The sequence below is a fragment of the Paecilomyces variotii genome (assembly GCF_004022145.1).
Source record: "Paecilomyces variotii strain CBS 101075 chromosome Unknown C8Q69scaffold_2, whole genome shotgun sequence".
NCBI classification, from domain to species: Eukaryota; Fungi; Ascomycota; class Eurotiomycetes; order Eurotiales; family Thermoascaceae; genus Paecilomyces; species Paecilomyces variotii.
Window position 1 is genome coordinate 1,331,891 of NW_021167141.1, and position 19,494 is coordinate 1,351,384.

Below are 19,494 nucleotides of genomic sequence, written 5' to 3' on the forward strand. Positions count from 1 at the left end.
ATAAGGGACCCTGATCCTGTTCGTCTGCTCTAGTGCGGATGGAGACGCCAGTCGCTGCTGGTCTGCAGAGGATTCCTCGTTGCCTGGTATCTTCCCACTGGCCGGTTGTGCTTCTATATATGAATGCCGCGTCTCGTATGGCCAATGTCTGGGGTTTAAGAAGAGCGACCCTCCCTGCCTGCACCAGGAACTTCTATACAATACATCCCAGTCTTTCTTTCACTGGATTTTCTTATATAAAACCCGTGGTCTCCATCATTGTTTCGCTGCTCATCCTCGTGACTTGGTCCTGAGTCAAGTACATACATCAATCAGTCACCAGTACCAGTTTCCGACCATAAATACTTGGACGCTGCCCCCGGCTACTATTCTTTCCTGAGGACACACAGGCTTCTTGCTGCGCTCTTCAACACCTTTTGACAGACCATCTGCTGTCTACACTCGCACAGAAGCAAACCCCTTCAGACAAAGTGTCTCCCATTCAGTACACCCACATACGCTACTACTATCCAGCTTCTCGCCAACCAGGCCAGAAGAAGACAGCCCACGAGGGTGCTCAACAACCGGGCACTGCGCCGTCTAGAGTTCACTACTATTCGCCCACAATGCCAGCCATCGAGGTCTACGAGTATCCCGTCCATCTGGAGTCGGAGCTCCGGGACGACGAGCTGTATGTCGTTTCCAGATACGAACACCATGCAGAGCACTGCGCACGCTGTGCCAACCCCCTTCGAGCCCTGAAGGAAGACAGTGGATTGTGTCAACGAGGCTACGGCCACGCGGAGCTCGTCGCAACCTATCTCTTCTCCAGACATGACAAGGTCTATTCCGTCGCTCGTGAGAGCGGCGAGCCTACCCGCGTGCACATCCCACGTGAATACAAGAGCGCCAATGCTTTGCTCCTCGCCCTTGAGCTTGGCCTAGAGCTTCGAGAGGAGAAACCCCTTCCAGTGATCACTTACGATGTTGGCAAGCCAGCTACTCCCCGTCGATCTGCTGAGGTTGAGGATCCATATCCCTGTACCGAGATTATTGAGCGATCCCCTCAGACTTTGAAAGGCTCGCGGACGATCTGCTACCGGTCCCCACGAGGCTCCCCACACCGTGGCTCTCTCTACGAGACTGATGCGGTGGACCGTCTTGAGCGTCACTCTCAAGTATACAAGACCCGCCGTTCCACCAGATACTTCCGTTGATGAGGGACGCATCCACATCTCTGGACTACTGCTACTCCGTATAAGGATTACGACTCTTGGATTTCCTATCCACAAAGATTCCCTGAATCGACCCCTCAGAGCAGGCCTCTCTGTACCCGTCGATACTTGATGTAGCTTTCGATGCTACACTACACTCCACCCGGAGGGAACACGCATTGCCTCGGTTTCAGCTTCATACTGTCGACATTGCTGCGCATTCCTGTTTCTGGAGACCAAAACAAATCTGGCACACCATGCCTTTCCCAATACCACATTACCGCTAAATCGAGGGATTTATGCATGTGGGAGAAAGCTAGCCATGATTTCATTTCGCCGGCAACTTGCCTTTGAGCCTTTCACAGACAATACGGCGTCGGTGGTAATGATGCGCGAGAGCGCATCACAAATGCGAGAGCGCATCATTACCACCATGGATTGGACCCACGGGTTCGAAAAATGACTACAAAAAAAGATTTTTTTCTTTGATTGATACGAAAATTATCATATCACAGAGATTTCCCTCTCCACCAAAAGAGAGAACAAAAAAACAAAATGAGCCAAATGACTCACCACACACACTCCCTTGTCATGTTCATTTTCCTTCTATCTCCTACTATGTATGTACTACACTTCGCGGAGGGCCGATCAGTGGATGCATACTACATAAAGTACGCTACTACCACCAAGACAAGACGGGACCCTTCCCGCATGGGCCAGTTCTTTCTGATAGGAATATTATTGGTTTCTATATACCCTCCTTCATGCAGAGTAAACAATACTAGCAAGTTTAGATTCCTACCGAATCAACTCAAATCCAGTCCCAATCAAAATACCTTCCATCCCGCGATTTAGCTGCATACACTTAAGACATGATTAGCCGTCCCAATCTGTCCCCATGACTCAGCAAAACACTGGGAAACGATAAAAAACTTGGTAATTCCTATAGTCGACGATGTCTTCTCCAACACCACCATCTCAGATATATGTCTCGTGGTTCGTATATCGGAAGAGAATCGAGTGTAGATCTATTATGAATATATCGCATGACAATATGCATGCATGCATGGATATAATGAGCGACAGACAGACAGACAGGCACACAGGTACTGGATGCATTAAATCATGTAGAGTTAAAACACTACGCTCCAACAACCCAACCTCATTCCTGTTGCACTACTGTAGAATCCTCGGGAGGATGGCTCGTGCACCAGGCTATCTATTATCTACCCATGATATCCATCTAACTCTCATTATCCGCCTGCATTAGAGTAGTATGTATGCGGCCCGCGGGGGAGGGAGGCACTAGGCAGACAGGATACGATAGAGTCAGACTAAAACCCTTGCTTTTTACCAGTCATCATGAAGGAGGGGAGATTATCCCGCACGTGGGTACAAATATCTTTTCTCTCTTGTTCCCTGCTGCAGTGTATGCACAATCCGCACATATACGACCTGTCATCTTTGCGTTGTGGATCTGTGGCTGTGCGTGGGAATGGGGTAGTAGATAGCCTGTCCGTGAGTTTAAGGATTTGAATGTATCTGCCTGGGGAAAAGAGGCTAAGATTTATTTGTTATATTCGACTGCCCCCGGTTTAGTGTAAGTAAGTAAGTAGTAGTAGTTATCGGGGGAGAAAAGAACTTTCCCTAATTCGGAACTGCCTGAAGTGAAGGTTGGAACCTTGGAAGTTACCTACCTTTCTCGCTCTGTTCGCTTCAACATTCACTACCCTTTATTCTGCAGCCTGGAGCAGCTCATTCACGAAAAAGATATTCGAGGATAAATCCATCCCTGATAGTGGGGGACAACCCATTAAAAAAAACCACCATCACCTAGATCTATACAAGATAAATCAATTCCGAGCAACCACAAGAAATTATTAATACATCATTATTTGTTCCTTTTTATCAAATTCTTTTACGAGATTAAAAATACTAGCAGAGTCCAAGAAATGCAGCAACAGACCAGAAATTCAAATCGTTCACCATCACCTATCCGCAGGAATATATCACGCAGTTCAGAATCAAATGCCGATTACGACCCAACTTATGGGATTCGATCCGGCCATAATTTCGAAACACGACAAAAATTCACTCGGTTTCTAGAGGAGTCCTACAAGAGGTTTCAAAGCTCCGGCGGGCCACAGTATGTTATGGCTAGGGGCATTAACAAAAAAGCCCTCGACTGGCTGGACAGTCGCCGCCGCACACTCCCACCCATGCGGGTATCTCACGATGAAATTGAGGAGAAACTCATTATAAAACTCGTCTCACGTCAGCATGAGGCTCTACACCGTATATTTATGCATTTCGTGTGTAAGGAACTTGAGAATATGGGAGTTAAGATGCTTGACGACTTTTGGCTCGAAGGTGCTGGTCGTGAGGAAGGCAGACAGTCGCGAAAAAAGGAGCCGGATGATTCATTCAAACCTCTTCATACTCGTCCCAAATTCGAAGACTCACCGACGTTTGTCATTGAGGCTGGTTTAAATGGAACTCTTAATAAACTTCGCAACGACGCCTTTTACTGGTTAACACAACCCAGCCAGCGTGTTAGGATTGTTGTGCTTATACATGGCTTCACAGAACGCAAGGTCATCACTATAGAGGTATGGCAATTTCTTGATAATCCACGGCCGCGTCGAGCAAGATCTGCAGCTAGATCTAGAAGACCTACGAAAACGCAAACTTTAACAATCAGGAAGCGGGATAATAGCCCGCCCATTGTAACTGGTGCACCGCTTCTGCTTCCAGTCGATGCTCTCTTCGAAATTGTCCCGCCTTCGGTCACTGAAAATGCCGTTTCACTTTCTGCACAGATCCTCGAAATGTATGCAGGTCCAATATTCAATTCCATGCAATAACTATGTACGGATATATCCAATGCTTTTCAAAGTCGTCTATGATAAATTCCAGATTTTGAGGCGATAAGGGGCATACTTTTTCGTCTCTAAGTAAGCGATTTTCTCTTCGTACATAACTTGGAGCGTTGGAGCAATTCTCCGCAACTAAGAATGACCGACCTGGAAACTAAGATTCTGCTGATATGATCACAACTTCCTCTACCATGAAAGGCATCACTATCCCCGAAGTCTGGCAATACGGCGACGGACCTGGCAAGGAACCAAACCCTACGCCGGGACATCCGGACACGGATACATTCGATACACGGAAGCTAGTAAACGTACTCTGGGACCCAGTTATTTATGGTTACCCACCAGAGTACGTGAAACTATGCGACGCATGGGTATACGTGGTCGTTAAAACGATGTCGCTAGCCATTCGAGCATATTATACTATCCACGCTAAAGATAAATGGCCAGCTCAGCAAGACCGCAGAGATACCTTGCAATTAATCTGATACTTTCCTTACATAGTCTCTAGGAGCTTATACTATGTAACTAGCCAGCTGTATACAGATAGATATAGAATGATTCCCATCACGCTTAACTACTACACATGCTGATATATATCTATACTGCACATAGATGGTACCAGCACATCATAGGATTACAAGACTATTTCCAATAGCAGAGATACATCACAAAGAAATGGAAATCCGTGAAGTAGCTCCCAGAATAACCCAACGTAGGCGGTCAGAGATAATGATGGCAATAACAAGAATTGACTCTGTTGTGATAAACAACACCTCGCTTAGCGGTGAACTCCGTGCTTCTGAACAGTGAAATTCACGCACAGTGTTGTCCTTCTCGTTCGATCCTACAGAGATGAGACCTTAGCCAGCTGAGGTCCGTTCATCGTTCCTAGGTCGTCAGACTGTGTATAGAGCAGTTCTCACGCGTTCGAAGTTGGTCGATATCGAAACATCTCTCCAGCCCGTTGCCAGGTAGGGAAAAATATCTCCTTTTTGGCGTTGTTCCCCATAAACCACAATAATCAGTTTGTTTTGTGTCTGACATATTCGGTTATTCCCGTATATTAGGCAATTTTAAGGCAAAATTTGCTGCCATGGTCACTGAGGGCCATAGACTCAGGGGAACGATGCCTTCTAATCCCCGTCTAGATGGAACAACCGAGATCGATGAGCTTTGCCGCTACCTTCGCTCTCTCGTGGTCCTGGAAAACATAGACGAGCTTTTGGAGGAGCGTTTCGATGATGTTCCCCCCGAGTTCGAACCTGCTCTTTTGTCTTGCATGCGGAATCAGTCAAACTCCATTGATAGCGACGATGAGGACGAGTCTCTTGGACTCAGCGGCGTCCCAGTCAGTGCTGTCAACGGAGACCCCGCACGGATCTCGCGTCGCAGGAGAGTTGATGAGGAACGTCATCATGCTTTGGAAGCTGCCGAGCTCGAGCTTCGCGAGTCTGGGGATTTGTCTCAAACTCCACGTGAGTATCTTATCAACGGACGGACCGTCGATTGGGTGCGTAGCTTCTACGAGTCACCCCCTGAAGACCCAGAGCAGTACGACGTGACCCAGAGCACCACGAGTCCGGTTCCTTTGGGATTGCTTCATGGTTATGACCCTGAAGAATACGAGAATGAATCCCCGCCCCAGGTCCAATACATGGTGCATAATCGACGCTGGGGCCTCCGCGATGTCGATGTCATACCAACTATCGAGGAGGAAACTTCTGCTGACATCCAGATTGCTGAGGACGGGAAAATCAAAGAGGAAAGCGATCAAATGGATTGGAAAGCAGACCTTTCTAACGAGAGTGTCGATGATGCAGACCGGGAGAGTAACGGAGATGCTGAGGTTCCGCCCGACATGCGCATCACCAGGAGTGGCCGTACGTACCATACCCGCGAGGCGCCATCTCCAGATAGCCGTCAGCCGGGCAGAGCGCGCCGTCGTCCCGAGGCTGCGAGGGCCGCCACGAACAAAGGCAATCAAAGGAACAAGAGAAAGACTGCGAAGGGGAACGAGCAGGCACCGAAAACTAGAAAGCGTCAGCGATCCAACAGTGATGACGACGGAAGGTCTGAGGACCAACAAGGTAGCTCAAAGAGACAGCGGCCACTGAGACGCAGCAGTCGACTCGCAGAGGCAGGAAAGGCATCTTCCGTCTAATTATGTCTCAATATGGCCACGGTAGTTTGGACCTTCTTGTAAAGACCGAAGGATAGAGCCTTGAATTTCATTTTCACGGTTGTGGGGGCCTTCTTGAGACAGCTGTTGGCAGGTCAATATTTTCTTTGGCGTTTTCCAACGGATGGTCGGCATGTATGTTTGCGAATTCCAAATGTGCTTCAGAGGGTAAACAATGGTGGTTGACAAGATTCGTCCCACATGATTAATGTATTCAGCTTGCCCGTCTCGATTAGGGGGCGGATGTAAAGATCAGATAGCTCATGCGAATGAGACCTGCTATCCTCAAGAGTGACACATTATATAATGTATATTTTATATGTAGGGAGAATCAGTTGATACGACAAAAGCAAGCAGCAATTCTCGCGAAGGAATAAACCACGGCGTCTGCAGAGACTTGAACACAATGCCAACCGTCATTGATGTAGTCAGAAGAGGATTAAAGCAACTCATGTTATATGCACGAAGAACACCGAAATAAAAATGAACCAGCTTTGCTATCCCCAAAAATAACATTGTGCCGTAGTGACAGATCATTTGAGGCGTAGTTCAGTTTACACGTTAATCTGTTCGGAGAGAGGTAGTTGCTGATGTGGATATAAGATATCAATCTAGTAGCAATATGTATACTTCTGCGGCGCAGATACAAGGAGAAGCTGTGGCTGGTGTGCCGCCTTCGAGATCGATCAAGTGCGGTTGGATTGGTCGCCTGACGTAAAAACTCATACTACCAGATGGCCTGTCGATGATCATATTACCGCATCGGTTAACTCGCAGCACCCAGGACTGGTCGATCGATCCGAAAGTCTGTTCCGCGTTTTAAATGGGGTGTAGTGTCTCATCCGAAGGAAAGCTTTTGTAAGACAAGATTGGCGGTCATTCATAATGATTTCCTCCATCATCTGATGAATTTGCGGATCGTCTCGACATCTCGAGTTGGACGCGGGTAACAGTGTGGTCAGAATGGGTCATGTGACCATCCAATATGTACCTGCTGCTGTCCTCGTAAACTGACGGATTGACGGATTGTTGCGTTAACGGATCAGCGTGCGCCTAGCAGGTAATGAACGGTAACTGCGAATGTATCTAGATCTAGTTCTCGCAGATAGCTGCAGAGGACTAGGTGCACAGTTCTGGGCCTCTTGAAGGTTGATGTAAATCCCGGCTCATAGTTGATAACTGAGTCATGAGACTACCTCCCGCTCTTGGAGCATATCCCAGGTTGGTATCTTCACAAGTTCATGTGTAGAGTCTGGACTATTACCAGCCCTCCATCGCCCGGCCTCCTTTTTCTTCGCGACATAGTCCTTACATTGCCGATCAATAATGCTCCAGTCGACGACTTTCGATTCCGACAGCACGCCATCTGCATTGAGTCTCTCAATCGCGCTTCTCACCCATGATATGCAATTCCAGTCTGGGCTTTCCTGAATGATGGGGACGCCTCGTAAGCTTGCATCGACACTTGAAGGGTCAGCTATCTTGGCGATCAATACGCGAATCAAAAGACGATATCGAGTGTCAGATTCTCCGAGTCTGGACGCTTCGAAAACCCAGGGTTGCCCTGATACACCCGGTCTAATTGTGTTCTTAACGTGGTACTGCACAGCATCATAGGGATCCTCGTCGCTTTTGGGCCCGACCAAGAGAGCCCAATGGTAGCTGTCGGGAGGCGCCTGTCCAGATCGAAAATAGAGAGACACGTAGAGACGTGGTTTGTTAAACCGCATACTGAAAATAGAAACAGGTCTAATGTTTTGATGCTGCTATACTGCAGAGGGATACGAAGAATAACAGCGTTGAGGTACCATGCAGACGTGGTCAAAATGTACCTAAGGTGACAGCAAAGTGGGTCAGGACGAAGCAGGAACATAAATAGTTCTGAGACAATGCTTCAAGCAAACGACGACAGTTCTGATCAAAGGCGCATAATGAAGCAAAAGCAAGGCTGGATGTTGCTTTAGTGCGGTAGCCTATTGATAAATTCGAGACATCTGGACCGTACATACATACAGAACCTTGGCCATGTATCGTTGGGTTAGTGAGTGAAGGCGTTGTGAGTTATTGATGCCGCTTTGCGTACAGACCTCTGAAGCAGCGGGCTAGATCAGATCCCAAAACATCAGAATAATGCGGGAGTTTGTCCAGAAAATAGAGACGTAAATCAAGCTCGACAACGAGAGATGTTGAAGTTGGGAGTTCCTGGCCAAGGGAGCAAGTCGACCACTCGGCCTCGACCGTCTGGTCCGCAGCTAACCTAACCATATCTGGCAGTGTATAGCCACGTGACTTCATCTCGCGATGAACTTCTTTGGCCGCGGAGCCGGAGAGCTTTCGGAGCGACAAGAAACATTTTGCGCCTTGCGCTACGCAACAGACAATTCGTCGAGCTGAGAATTCATATCTCTCCTGAGATACCTGCTCAGCGCCTTCGCTTCAGTCTATTCGACGGGCCTGTTGAGTCGGGGACTTCTGGATTCACTTGGAGGTTTCAACGAAATCGCTTTTCGGGGCTCGGCCTCAATCCGTCCTGTCCTCTCAGATCAATTCACATTCACACTAATCACAATGGCGAAGAAAGGTTTGTATATTTCCAGCCAGAACTGGCTTCCTTGTCTAGGATATTGTCGGCCTGCAAGTCCAGCTGGCTCTCCTCATTTTCCATCTTAGCGATGCGGAGACTGACATGCTTCTTTTTCTGTATATAGCTAAGTCGCGCACTGTCACCGTCCGCCTGATCTCCATGGCAATGACTGGCTTCTACCGAACAATGATCCGACCGCGTACACATCGTCCACTGAGCATGTTGAAATACGATCCGGTCGTGAAGAAGAAGGTGCTCTTCCTCGAGGCGACAAAGGGAGGAAAGGCAAAATAAACGAGCTTGTGGTGTATGGATAGTTAGTCGGCCAATTGGGTGAAGACATTAAGCCAGGATGGGACGCATAAACCGCAGCCATTCTTGAGGAAATGGGCGAGTTGATCTTCCCTGTCTATTGTCAGTACCCTTGACCGAGTTCTCCGTTTCTCGAGATGGATTGGGTATTCACCCAAAGTGATTTATTGTACATTGTACGACTACGGCTGTGAGAGCGACGGATCATCTCCTTCGAAGAGTCGTGCGTGTGCCGCATTAAGAAGTCTCATCCCTGACTCTATATAAAGGTTGGCGTTAATAGCAATGGATATTGATATTTCTATGTTTAAATACTGCATATTCTTCTAAACATGGCTCCTATGGTTATTATTCATCCTTGAATGAAACATCCGCTTCTCCCTGCTACTGACGCACATAACTCTACATATTAGCACATTGAATATTCGATATTGCGTCTCCTTTTCAACCCATGGGTCTGACTGTCACTTTGAAGCCTGGATTTCCCGATTGAAACGGTCACCGTAATACTCTCCTTCTTCTTATCAGTTTCCTCGTGGCAATCTATGGACGTCTTAGCTTACCTCTAGACCTGCGACGACCACGAGTGGTGCTGCGCGTCGCCGGGAGATGGTGTTGGTGGTCTCTCCGTTTAGGACGTTGGCTTCCGGAAGCCGAGATGAGAGGACTAGCACCATTATCAAAGTACCCAGAGACGGTTGGTGTGTCCGTAACGGATAGAGAGTCTGCTACAGAGGTCCCATATCGTTTTGCTCTTTTGTTTCTTGGACGCTCTGGCGTTTTTATTGCGGCACCTTTCTGGATGTTGCTCTCCATTAATGTAGTAGACCCTTTCAGAATGCCTTTCGGCGCTTCTCCGCGCTTGATCCGATAATTTGCTTCTGACTGGTTATGGATAGGAGATTCGCCATTCCGGCTCGCGGAAACAGAAGGCGAGTCCACGCTGGTGAGGCTGTCTTGTGTTAGCTGTCCTCTAGATTTCCGTTTGATACCAGTCTTTTTGGTAGCAGCTGGGTCAAGTCTAGACTTCGTCTCTCCATCTCCTTTGAGATTAGGTGCATTCTGCTCTTCTCTCTTCGGCATTTGTTTTCCTGCTACATGATGGTGATCGAGGGCCGCAGCACTTTTGTCTGGCATATGCTTCACAGTTATTTCCTTTTCGGCATCGTGGGCGGATTTTGCGGTGCTGATTTCCTTTCCGGCGGCCAATGTGTAATGCCCCTCCTTTTCTGATAAACCTTCCTGCGGCGTAGAAGGTAACTGGATTCTGATATCGCTCAAGCTCTCGCTTGGTGAACAAGGGACATGAGTGATCGCATTTTGAACATGGGAGAAAGGAACTATGGAGCTTGGAAGACGTCTAGAAGAGCCGTCAGCCGGGCCGCTGGCAGATACTTGGGCTTGAAATGTCACATGTGGGCTCGGAGACGTATGGCCACTCGCATGGACACTTTCAGACCGATAAACGACCTCTGTGCGGACAAACTCCCTGGACTGTATATCTGTGGCCTCGTTCAGTATTTTTATCATGCACTATTCAGAACAGTCAGGCGAGATTCTTTATCTTACCGTTGGAAATATGGCGAACTTTCTCCTGTCGTGTATTCGGTGTTTTTTGTACTCGAGTATCGAGCATCTCGTTCAACCGCCCCTCAATGATCGGCCATGAGACCTGAGGAGGATTCCCGGACTCGATGATACCCAATTTCTGGAGGACTAATTCTCCTTCCTTCTTCCATGATTCCGATTCTTGGATCCTGTGGAGAAGTGAATGCATCTCTGATTTGGCCCTGGCCTTTCCCGACTCGAGTGCACTTTTCGCCGATTCTGCAGTAACGAGTCTTTCTGATACGGACCTAATTTCACCCTGTGCCCCTGATAGTTGTCCTTCTAGGACATCAATTCTTTTCTGTAGTTCCTCAGAATTCTCCACAGGCCTTCCTTCTGTACCTGCACCGGCTTCTTGCCCTGGCGTTCCTTGTTGCCTATACTCCCCTAGTTCCGTCTCTAGTGATACGGCTCGAGCCTCACATTCAGCTAGTCTGTGCTGCAGATATCGTATATCTTCCTCCCTTGCAGTGAGCTACATAATTGTCAGTAAGGCCCATCCGTCTGCGTTGGGGAAAACCGACATTTTCCTCCATCTCTCTTTGTTTCACGCTTGATTTATCTTCTGATTGGCACTAAACAAATCAGTCTATCTTCGCTTCTGACTGAACGTCCAACTTACAATGGTAGCTTTCAACTCGCTGATTGTTTGCTCCAGCTTTTGTGCACTCGTCTGTAGAGCAGTCTTCTCCTTTTGTGCTCGATGGAGTTGCTGCTCAAACTGAGCCTTGATTTTGTCTCGTGCTATAATACTTGCTCTCCCCAGTTCTTCGCGAATTTTTGCTTCCATGTGGCACATCTCATCTTTCAAAGTCGCCTTCTCACGTTCGAGTTGTTCAAGGCGCTCCTCAGCATTTGCTGTGTTCAATCTCGTCTCAACTAACTCCTGCTGCAAAGTTTCTATCTGAGATTCCTTGTCCTTTATCGATTCAAGCGCTTCTGTAAGAGCAGCAGACGTGGTTTGAAGCTGAATCTGGAGTTCTGGTACCGTGGGAAACATATCCTCTCTGCTTTTGATAGCGGCATCGTTCATCTCCCTCTCGCAGTTTGCAAGGCTTTCCTTTAGTCTCATCGACTCTCCTGTCAGCTCAGTCTCTCTTAGTTGAAGCTCCTTTGTTATCTCTCGAAGCTTTAGAACAGTCTCTTCTGATGTTTTCAGTTTCTCTTCAAGTCTTCCTTGACGTTCCCGTGCATCTGCAAATTCATGCGACGTAATGAGAGAAGAAGACATGACATCTTCCACTCTTTGTAGCTGTCCATGCATCTCAGTTCTGATCACATCCTGTATTTCCTTAGTAATGTCGAGATTTCCAACCGAATTGGTCACAAGCGCCTCTAGACTATGAAATGTAAGAGCAAGTCATCACCTGAGGATCTCATGTATTACCTTGATATCTGAGTAGCAAGTGATTGGTTCAGGTCTCGAATGTCAGACTTCTCTACTGGATTCTTCTGAAGCAGGACGTTCACTGATTCTAAACATTCTTGTAGCACGGGAGGTATGGCGGACTGAAGGATATCCTGCGAAGATTCCCACCTTTGCTTCACATGCTCAATGACAGTATCTAGTCTACCTAGAACCTGCGATTGCATGTCTTTCGTGAACTTCAGCTGAAGGCTATGCTCATTTGCTGAAGATTGTATATATCGTTCAAGCTTCGAGACGCGCCTCTGCTCATAAAGGAGCCGGTCATGGTAATAGGATGTCTTATCCTGTGCTGAACGTAAAGCCTGCGTCATAACATTGAAGTCTGCTGTAATTGCGGCGACATGTGCGGGCTGCTGACTGACTTTGCGGGAAGCTTGATCAATGTTCACTTTTATTTCATCAAGGCACTTTACTAACTCGCTTTTCTCTTGGAGTAGTCCCGCTTCTGTTCTCTTAAGGTCATTCGCCTCGTCTCGCAGAATCTTGAACTCCTTTCCCAGGCCGTTGAGGACACGTCTTAACTTGGAGAGTTTCATTTTCCAATGTTCCGACTGGCGTTTCCTAGTGTCGATTTCTATTTCCTGCTCTTCTTGTCTGGAACGACACTGCTCCATCTGGGCCCTCAACGACTGGTTCTCCTCGCTTAGCTCAACTATATCTGATTTCATTTGCTCTCTTAAAGCAGAATTACTTGCTTCCTGCTCCTCTCTTTGACGAAGTCTCTGGATCAGAAGGTAGAAGAGATCTTCTTCCGACGGCCGTGAGTCGTCGTTCGAGAGAATAGGAGATTCCCGCCGTGAACCTCCGACTCTAGATCGCTGCTTCTTTCGATTCTTAGTAACTTTGTATTTTCGAGTCGTCAATGGTGTTGGCAGCACTGGCCCACCAGCGGTCTCGTACTCGCGAGTATGGGTTTTTGAAATGCATTGTTTCTCACTTCTAATAGACTCCTGTCATATAAAGTCAGTCTTTATTCGCGAGCGGGATCCATAAAGACCCAGAAAATCCAAAGTTCCGCTATCAGCGTCTATGGTTCTTCCAGATATGGCTTGCATGAGCTGTTCTCCGAATTGTCCGGAAAGGAACCATCCTGCTGACACTTACCGTCTGGTCTTGAGGATCGGTCGCTAGGCAGTATTATATTAGTCTCAGACTCTTATTTATAGACTGTAAACTTACTTGAATGTCCCTGTTCCCCGGGTGCATCATCACCATTAGCCCCGGGTCTTTCTTGTGTCAAGCCACCATTTCCCGTAGCGATCAAAGCTTGGTGCTCTGGTGCACTGTATTCGCGAGCTTGATCAGGCCGTTCTAAAAGTCCATCGGGATTTGGTGATCCATAACTTGCTGCCCTATTATTGTGTATTATCACTTGGGGATAGGGCATTCGGTTTGGGGCGGCTTGACTTTCAACCAGTCAACACAGATTCAAATGTAACGGACCATATACGTACTCATTTCCAGTAGACACGTTTTCGTCTTCCAAAGCTAGGGGCTTCTGTCTCTGTCTTTCTGTTCCGGGATTACTACGCTTCGAGACGTTGGACTGTCGCCCTGGTGGTGGACGGAACGAGAAGGTAACATCTGTCTGACTAGGGTTTGCATAACCGAAGTCTAGCACGGTTGATCCAGATCTGGAAGGACGCTGAATTGTAAAGGGCGTTTCCTTCTTCGCTCCTGATGGCGTAGCTGTGAATGGCACCGTGTTCTTCTCGATAATTTTCTTTGATGTTGGGGATAGTGCATCATCACCGACTTGCGACATATGAAATAGTAGTTCATCCTCTTCGGAATAAGCCAGTTGAGATACTGAATTATCCTCACTCTGGATAGCAGGGCGATTACCGGCTAACGATGATTCTGATATCGCCTCTTTGCGGACTGAAGACTCCATTTCCCAGATATCACCTACTAGGTACACTAGGAATGGATAGAATTGCCTTAAATGAGCCGACGCGATCCGGCCTGAGATGAAACCAAATAGCTCGTGAACATGGACAACTGGCTCGAGATATTTGTCTGGACAGAATGCAACGATCAAGAAAAACAAGAACCTCTCGGGCTCCTTTTAAGGGAGATCCAATATTTAGACAATATCAGTTGAAATTTAGAGACCAAGGCCGTGGCTTTGCCTGCTCTGTTGTGAGGACTCGATGAGAGAACCCTCTGGATAAAAGAGCAGAGGTGGACGCAGGAGGTGGCAGGGCGGGCATACATGATCTAGAAAAGGAAGGTACCCACTAACATTTGCCCACCGGGCTCGCAGGCGCCCTTACTACTTGTATTACACCATGAGGCAGGAGTATCTATCCTGGTGCACTAAGACGCTTATTATTAGAGAGGAAAGCCCAGACAAATTCTGTATATTGCACCGCTACACTCATCAACAGACTCGATATATCCCACCTTGTCTAGTAAATGCACTTCTCGTATGGTATCACGTAACCCAATACATCCGTTACCCAGGTTGTAACGCTGAACCCACGATATTGCTCTCTTTCTCTAGGGTGTGAGAACAGAAAGGCCGATTTTATTGGCAGAGGCACGGTGGACAAAGCGTAACAAAGTCTGAATAAAGATCCAAACTTGGCATCTTGTTATGATGCTTCCCATTGTCGAGGATCGGGGCCAGACGTATTTAACTAATCGCCATCCAAGCACGCTGAAATCGCAGGACACCTTTGCGGTACCAAAGGCTAGAAAGCCACGTCTAAACTTCTCTCCTTGAGAGGTATTAGTACAGATTGTCGGTTTGGGAAATGGAGTAGTAACCTACCAAGTAGGCTCGGGATTTTCAACAGCGGGTGTGCGGATAGCATTCCTATCGCCGAAAGGATTATTTTCGTCGTCACTATCGTCAGGCTCCGACTCCGTCTGTGTCTCGCTACGACCACCTGGAGAGTTCCGGAAGGCAGATGAAGAGGTGGTATTAAAGGATAGACTAGTAGGCCTGGGCGGCCGGGGCGGTGCTTTGTCGAAGACCAATCCTGCAAACCCTTCGCTAAGATCCCTGTCGCGCGTCGGCGAGTAGCTACTTCTCGTAGGCGATGAATATCCCTCGAGAGCGCCATTCTCATCACTGTCCGAATCATAGTCAACGCTCTTGTCCAGGACCTCAAAGGCCATTAGCGCAGTGACAAGCTCTTCGTTGGCATGGATGAGACCTCCCAGAAACTCCTCGCTCTCGACGTGCTGGATGTAGCGCAATATTTGTCGTCTAAGTTGCTTGCATAACTCAAAGCGGTTCATCACTTCGGGGTCATCGCTCACTCGCTGACTTTCGCGATCCACCAGTCTAAGAGCGTTCAATAGGTTTGTACCGGCTACTGACGCGGCAGCGATCGTCTGCAGAATCTCAGGTTTCTCCTTTTCGAGGTTGAACGGCCGGCCTCTGGTGTTCCTTTTGTCCTTCTTCTTCGAAGAGCTCAATAGACTGGATTTGCGTGTGTGTGAAGACGAGGTCGGTTTCGGACTAGTGAGTATCGTTGATGGTCCGTCTCCAGCGGAGACAGATACAGAATGACCCATTGGTGGTTCATCTCCTGTCTCCCTCAGGACTTTCGCTTGCGCCTGGCGTGCGGGTTGTTTACGCTGCGGCAGCTGCTTATAGAGAGCTGCCACCCGCTCCATACCTGGAGTGTTTTTGTAGGCGGCGGCCCATTGCGCAAACAGTTGCTTGCATTTCGCTTTAACCTCGACGTCCGAAAGAGAATCCGTAGCAGCGATGCGCAGTCTTTCGAGCAGAGGTTCATCTGCAAAGCCACGCAGGAACCGTTCTCCTGCATTCTGGATTAGAAAATCTAGGATAGTAAGAGCCCGTAGTTGTCGATGAACATTTCCGTACTTGCTGTTTCTCCAAGTTAACGATTTGGCGCAGCATTCCAGAGCACCAGGGGAACTCACAGCTTCTTGCGGAGAGCTCTACTCGCCTCCGTCGGACCGCTGCTTTGTAGACGCACTACTTCGATGAGATCGACAATTCCACTAGAGTCATCAACCTCATATTGCTCGCTAGTGAGACGTTCAATCTGCACTGTTATAGCGGAGTACGGTTTCTGGGAGAGTAGGTATTAGTCATGGTCCTGTGTATGTATACGCAGTGAATATAGAAAGCGGAAATCGCAGTTGCAGGATGAGTTCGTCTTCAAGAGTGAGATACAAGCAGGGCTGATGTACAACACACCCTGTTTTTGGTGTTTTAGGGACTGAACTGGTGGTATCAATCACACGGATAGAAATTCTGTGATGGGACTCACCGATCCTGAGAACATGATTGATAACTAACGTGCCGGCGTTCGTTACCGACTAATATTATAATGTCGTACAATTGTTCAAGTAAATTATTCGAGAATCGCCCTTATAACAGGAAGATAGCAGGATATCGCGATAGATCCGATATGATTCGAATTATAACTTTGGCTTCTGTGACCCAGTTCACAGACACTGGTATATGGAAGCAGATCCAGTGATATGTAAATGACTGCAAAGTTGTAACTTTGATAATGGATGTGTCAAGAGTCAGAACCCATTCAGTCACTCGTGCATGTCAAGCGTTCTTGGCGTGTAGACGAAGCCGCGCTGAGGTGGTGTGCAAAGTGTCACTTCTCAAAAGGGAATGACAGTAGGCAAGCCTTTCCAATCACCACATAAAGGCCTCTCACTGAGTGTATATACACCGTGGGACTTTAGCGGACGTGAAAGTACAATAGAGGATGAAACACAGATGAGTTGATATCAACCACTTGGACAAAGCGTGCTCGTGACTGCCCCTCTCCAGTAACCAGTTCCTGATGGCCGGCTTGGAGAGGCTTAGGGCGGGGCCGATGGCCCGGTATCGTGACGTCTCCCACTCGAACGGTAAGTTACAGATAGACAGGTAGGCAATTATTATTTACATGTACTGTACCAACTGACTACCTACCTATATTACTGCTTCTTCGAAAACAAGAGCCATTGATTCTCAGTGTATATCCCCAGTTTTGTCCATCCTTCAATTTTTAAGCTACATGTCAGCCCGCTCCGCGCGTACCAAGCCATCTTCACGCAAGGGAAACAACGTTGTTGCCAAGTTAGTTATCTGCTCCACTCTCATCCTGGCTCTAAGCGTTCTCATTAGGTTCCGTTCTCGCCTGGGCCTTTTCTCATCCCACTTCCCCTCCTCTACTCCTACAATACAAATCGCAAAGATGTCGTACCAGAAAGAGCTTCGTGTGGCCGAACTCGCGGTCCAGCGAGCGACACTCCTAACCCAAAAAGTCTTCCACGAGAAGGCCAAGGGTACTCTGTCCAAGGATGACAAGTCGCCAGTCACCAAAGGCGATTTCGGTGCGCAAGCCCTGATCATTCAGGCTATCCGCAAGAACTTCCCAGACGACGAGATCGTTGCTGAAGAGGAGGCCAGTGAATTGCGCCAGGACAAGGCCTTGAGTGCCGAGATCTGGGACCTGGTCAAGGACATCAAGTTGGAGGATGCTGAGAGCGACAGTCTGCTGGGCGGACCGTTGCCCAGCGAAGAGGCCATGCTGGATATTATTGACCAGGGAAAGAGTGCAGGTGGACCGAAGGGCCGCATCTGGGCCTTGGACCCCATTGATGGCACCAAGGGTTTTCTGAGAGGAGGCCAGTATGCGGTCTGCCTCGGTCTCATCGAGGATGGAGACGTCAAGGTTGGAGCAATTGGCTGTCCCAATCTCCCCGTTGATGATACTGCGCCGCTTTCTGCCGATATTGGTGGACAGCAGACCGACGACTCCGGAAAGGGAGTCCTCTTTGCTGCTGTGAAGGGTGCCGGTGCAACCAGCCGACCACTATCAGACGGGGCTCTCTCTCCTAGCAAGCCCATTTCCATGAGGCCTGTCCCTGATATTTCGCACGCTGTCTTCTGTGAGGGAGTCGAAGCCGGACACTCCTCCCAGGGTGACAATGCTGCTGTGGCTCAGCGCCTGGGAATCACCTCACCGAGTGTGCGACTGGACTCGCAAGCGAAGTATTGCTCCATCGCCAGAGGAGCGGGAGATATCTATCTACGTCTGCCAGTCAGACAGGACTACCAGGAAAAAATTTGGGACCACGCAGCTGGGGACCTCATTGTCCGCGAGGCCGGTGGCAAGGTGACGGACATCCATGGCAAGCCCCTCGACTTCAGCAAAGGCAGGACCTTGGCTGTAAACAAAGGAGTCGTCGCCGCTCCAAAGGCCATTCAGGATCAAGTTATCGATGCAGTGCAGGTGGTCCTCAAGCTGAAATAGATTATCTCGGAGCGGTTACTTGGTCGATGGCGTGTAAATACCCTCTAAAAGTACATTGATACCAATGAACAGAAGAAAACCATGCTTAGATAGATATACATGCGCCAGAAAATAGACAAAATAATAAGATCATTTGATCTTCTTGGCCTTCAAGCGGATTGTCTCCCCATTCACGAAAATACCCTTTCCCTTGTACGGTTCAGGCTTCCTCCAGGCTCTGATCTCTGCCGCAAACTGTGTAACAACTTCCTTGTCTACACCTTCCAGCAGAATGCGCGTCGGCTGCGGCGTACTGGCTTTCACGCCCTTCGGGATAGGCAATTCAATTGGGTGAGAGAATCCAACTTTGAGGGAGACGAATTGCTGGCCAGGGTATTCGGCAGTAACGGTTGTAGCTGTCGATTCAATGGAAGCTCTGTAACCCACACCAACCAAACTCAGAATGCAGACATGGCCTTCTGAGACACCGAGAATGTAGTTTTGCAAATGTGCTCGAATTGTCCCTATTCATTAAAGCTGTCAGAGCCGGGCACCGGAGCAATGCAGATTGGCAACGTACCCCACATAGCACGTTGATGAGCGATAGAAGGGTCTGCAACAGTAAGGGAAGCTTTCTTCTGTGCTTCGTCATGGGCAACATTGAGGAAGGTCGGAATCTTAAGAGTCATCTCGCCTGGCGTAGCATAACGCGTTAGTAACTGGAGAGCTCCGAGGACAGCATGAGCAGCATACCTAGCGGCCCCTTCACCTGGACTGCGGTCTTAGGGATATCCTTCGCTGATCTTCCGCGAGTCTGCGCCTGCGGCAGATCAATAAAATTCAGGGACACATCTGGAGGTATCGATATCGGGGCACCGCCGACACGAGATTGCGCCGGAGATGTTGTCGAGAAACATTGTGCCCGCAGCGGTTGTGAAAAGGCAGGAACGAGAAACGAGGGGACTGCATTGTTCCGGAGAGGGTCCCGCATCAGCTGCCTGAAGCAGCTCCGCGATACTGCGCACGACATGGCTGCTTATGTTGCCGGAAACACTTTTGTATTCCGATCTCGAATCTCGAATTTGT

The 19,494-nt window shown here is 48.4% G+C and overlaps 9 protein-coding genes across 9 annotated transcripts; 5 read left to right on the forward strand and 4 right to left on the reverse strand.

Annotated features, from left to right (window-relative positions):
* Positions 1-449: 449 nt before the first annotated feature.
* On the forward strand, positions 450-1,271 carry C8Q69DRAFT_146801 (hypothetical protein). The gene has a single exon (XM_028625490.1). The coding sequence runs from the start codon at positions 606-608 to the stop codon at positions 1,194-1,196; it is 591 nt and encodes a 196-aa protein (XP_028487352.1). The 5' UTR covers positions 450-605; the 3' UTR covers positions 1,197-1,271.
* A 1,556-nt stretch (positions 1,272-2,827) lies between these two features.
* On the forward strand, positions 2,828-4,148 carry C8Q69DRAFT_146854 (hypothetical protein). Its single transcript, XM_028625492.1, has one exon. The coding sequence runs from the start codon at positions 3,146-3,148 to the stop codon at positions 4,055-4,057; it is 912 nt and encodes a 303-aa protein (XP_028487353.1). The 5' UTR covers positions 2,828-3,145; the 3' UTR covers positions 4,058-4,148.
* Positions 4,149-5,162: 1,014 nt separating this feature from the next.
* C8Q69DRAFT_504367 (hypothetical protein) lies at positions 5,163-6,230 on the forward strand (the record flags this gene model as incomplete). The annotated part of the gene is made up of 1 exon (XM_028632583.1): positions 5,163-6,230. One exon carries the CDS (start codon positions 5,163-5,165, stop codon positions 6,228-6,230), a length of 1,068 nt encoding a protein of 355 aa, XP_028487354.1.
* A 1,202-nt stretch (positions 6,231-7,432) lies between these two features.
* C8Q69DRAFT_441892 (hypothetical protein) lies at positions 7,433-7,978 on the reverse strand (the record flags this gene model as incomplete). Its single annotated transcript, XM_028628788.1, has 1 exon — positions 7,433-7,978. One exon carries the CDS (start codon positions 7,976-7,978, stop codon positions 7,433-7,435), a length of 546 nt encoding a protein of 181 aa, XP_028487355.1.
* A 227-nt stretch (positions 7,979-8,205) lies between these two features.
* C8Q69DRAFT_146889 (hypothetical protein) lies at positions 8,206-9,407 on the forward strand. Its single transcript, XM_028625493.1, has 3 exons — positions 8,206-8,462; positions 8,523-8,882; positions 8,957-9,407. Exons 1-3 carry the CDS (start codon positions 8,432-8,434, stop codon positions 9,124-9,126), a joined length of 561 nt encoding a protein of 186 aa, XP_028487356.1. The 5' UTR covers positions 8,206-8,431; the 3' UTR covers positions 9,127-9,407.
* Positions 9,408-9,687: 280 nt separating this feature from the next.
* C8Q69DRAFT_441893 (hypothetical protein) lies at positions 9,688-14,075 on the reverse strand (the record flags this gene model as incomplete). The annotated part of the gene is made up of 7 exons (XM_028628789.1): positions 9,688-10,646; positions 10,714-11,227; positions 11,375-12,092; positions 12,140-13,131; positions 13,286-13,308; positions 13,361-13,533; positions 13,636-14,075. The coding sequence occupies 7 exons, from the start codon at positions 14,073-14,075 to the stop codon at positions 9,688-9,690; spliced, it is 3,819 nt and encodes a 1,272-aa protein (XP_028487357.1).
* A 717-nt stretch (positions 14,076-14,792) lies between these two features.
* C8Q69DRAFT_516581 (hypothetical protein) lies at positions 14,793-16,452 on the reverse strand (the record flags this gene model as incomplete). The annotated part of the gene is made up of 4 exons (XM_028633394.1): positions 14,793-14,904; positions 14,958-16,028; positions 16,085-16,236; positions 16,438-16,452. The coding sequence occupies 4 exons, from the start codon at positions 16,450-16,452 to the stop codon at positions 14,892-14,894; spliced, it is 1,251 nt and encodes a 416-aa protein (XP_028487358.1). The 3' UTR covers positions 14,793-14,891.
* Positions 16,453-17,187: 735 nt separating this feature from the next.
* C8Q69DRAFT_397845 (3',5'-bisphosphate nucleotidase) lies at positions 17,188-18,429 on the forward strand (the record flags this gene model as incomplete). Its single annotated transcript, XM_028627793.1, has 1 exon — positions 17,188-18,429. One exon carries the CDS (start codon positions 17,188-17,190, stop codon positions 18,427-18,429), a length of 1,242 nt encoding a protein of 413 aa, XP_028487359.1.
* Positions 18,430-18,558: 129 nt separating this feature from the next.
* On the reverse strand, positions 18,559-19,438 carry C8Q69DRAFT_504372 (putative mitochondrial 54S ribosomal protein YmL16; the record flags this gene model as incomplete). Its single annotated transcript, XM_028632584.1, has 3 exons — positions 18,559-18,932; positions 18,989-19,102; positions 19,162-19,438. 3 exons carry the CDS (start codon positions 19,436-19,438, stop codon positions 18,559-18,561), a joined length of 765 nt encoding a protein of 254 aa, XP_028487360.1.
* Positions 19,439-19,494: the final 56 nt, after the last annotated feature.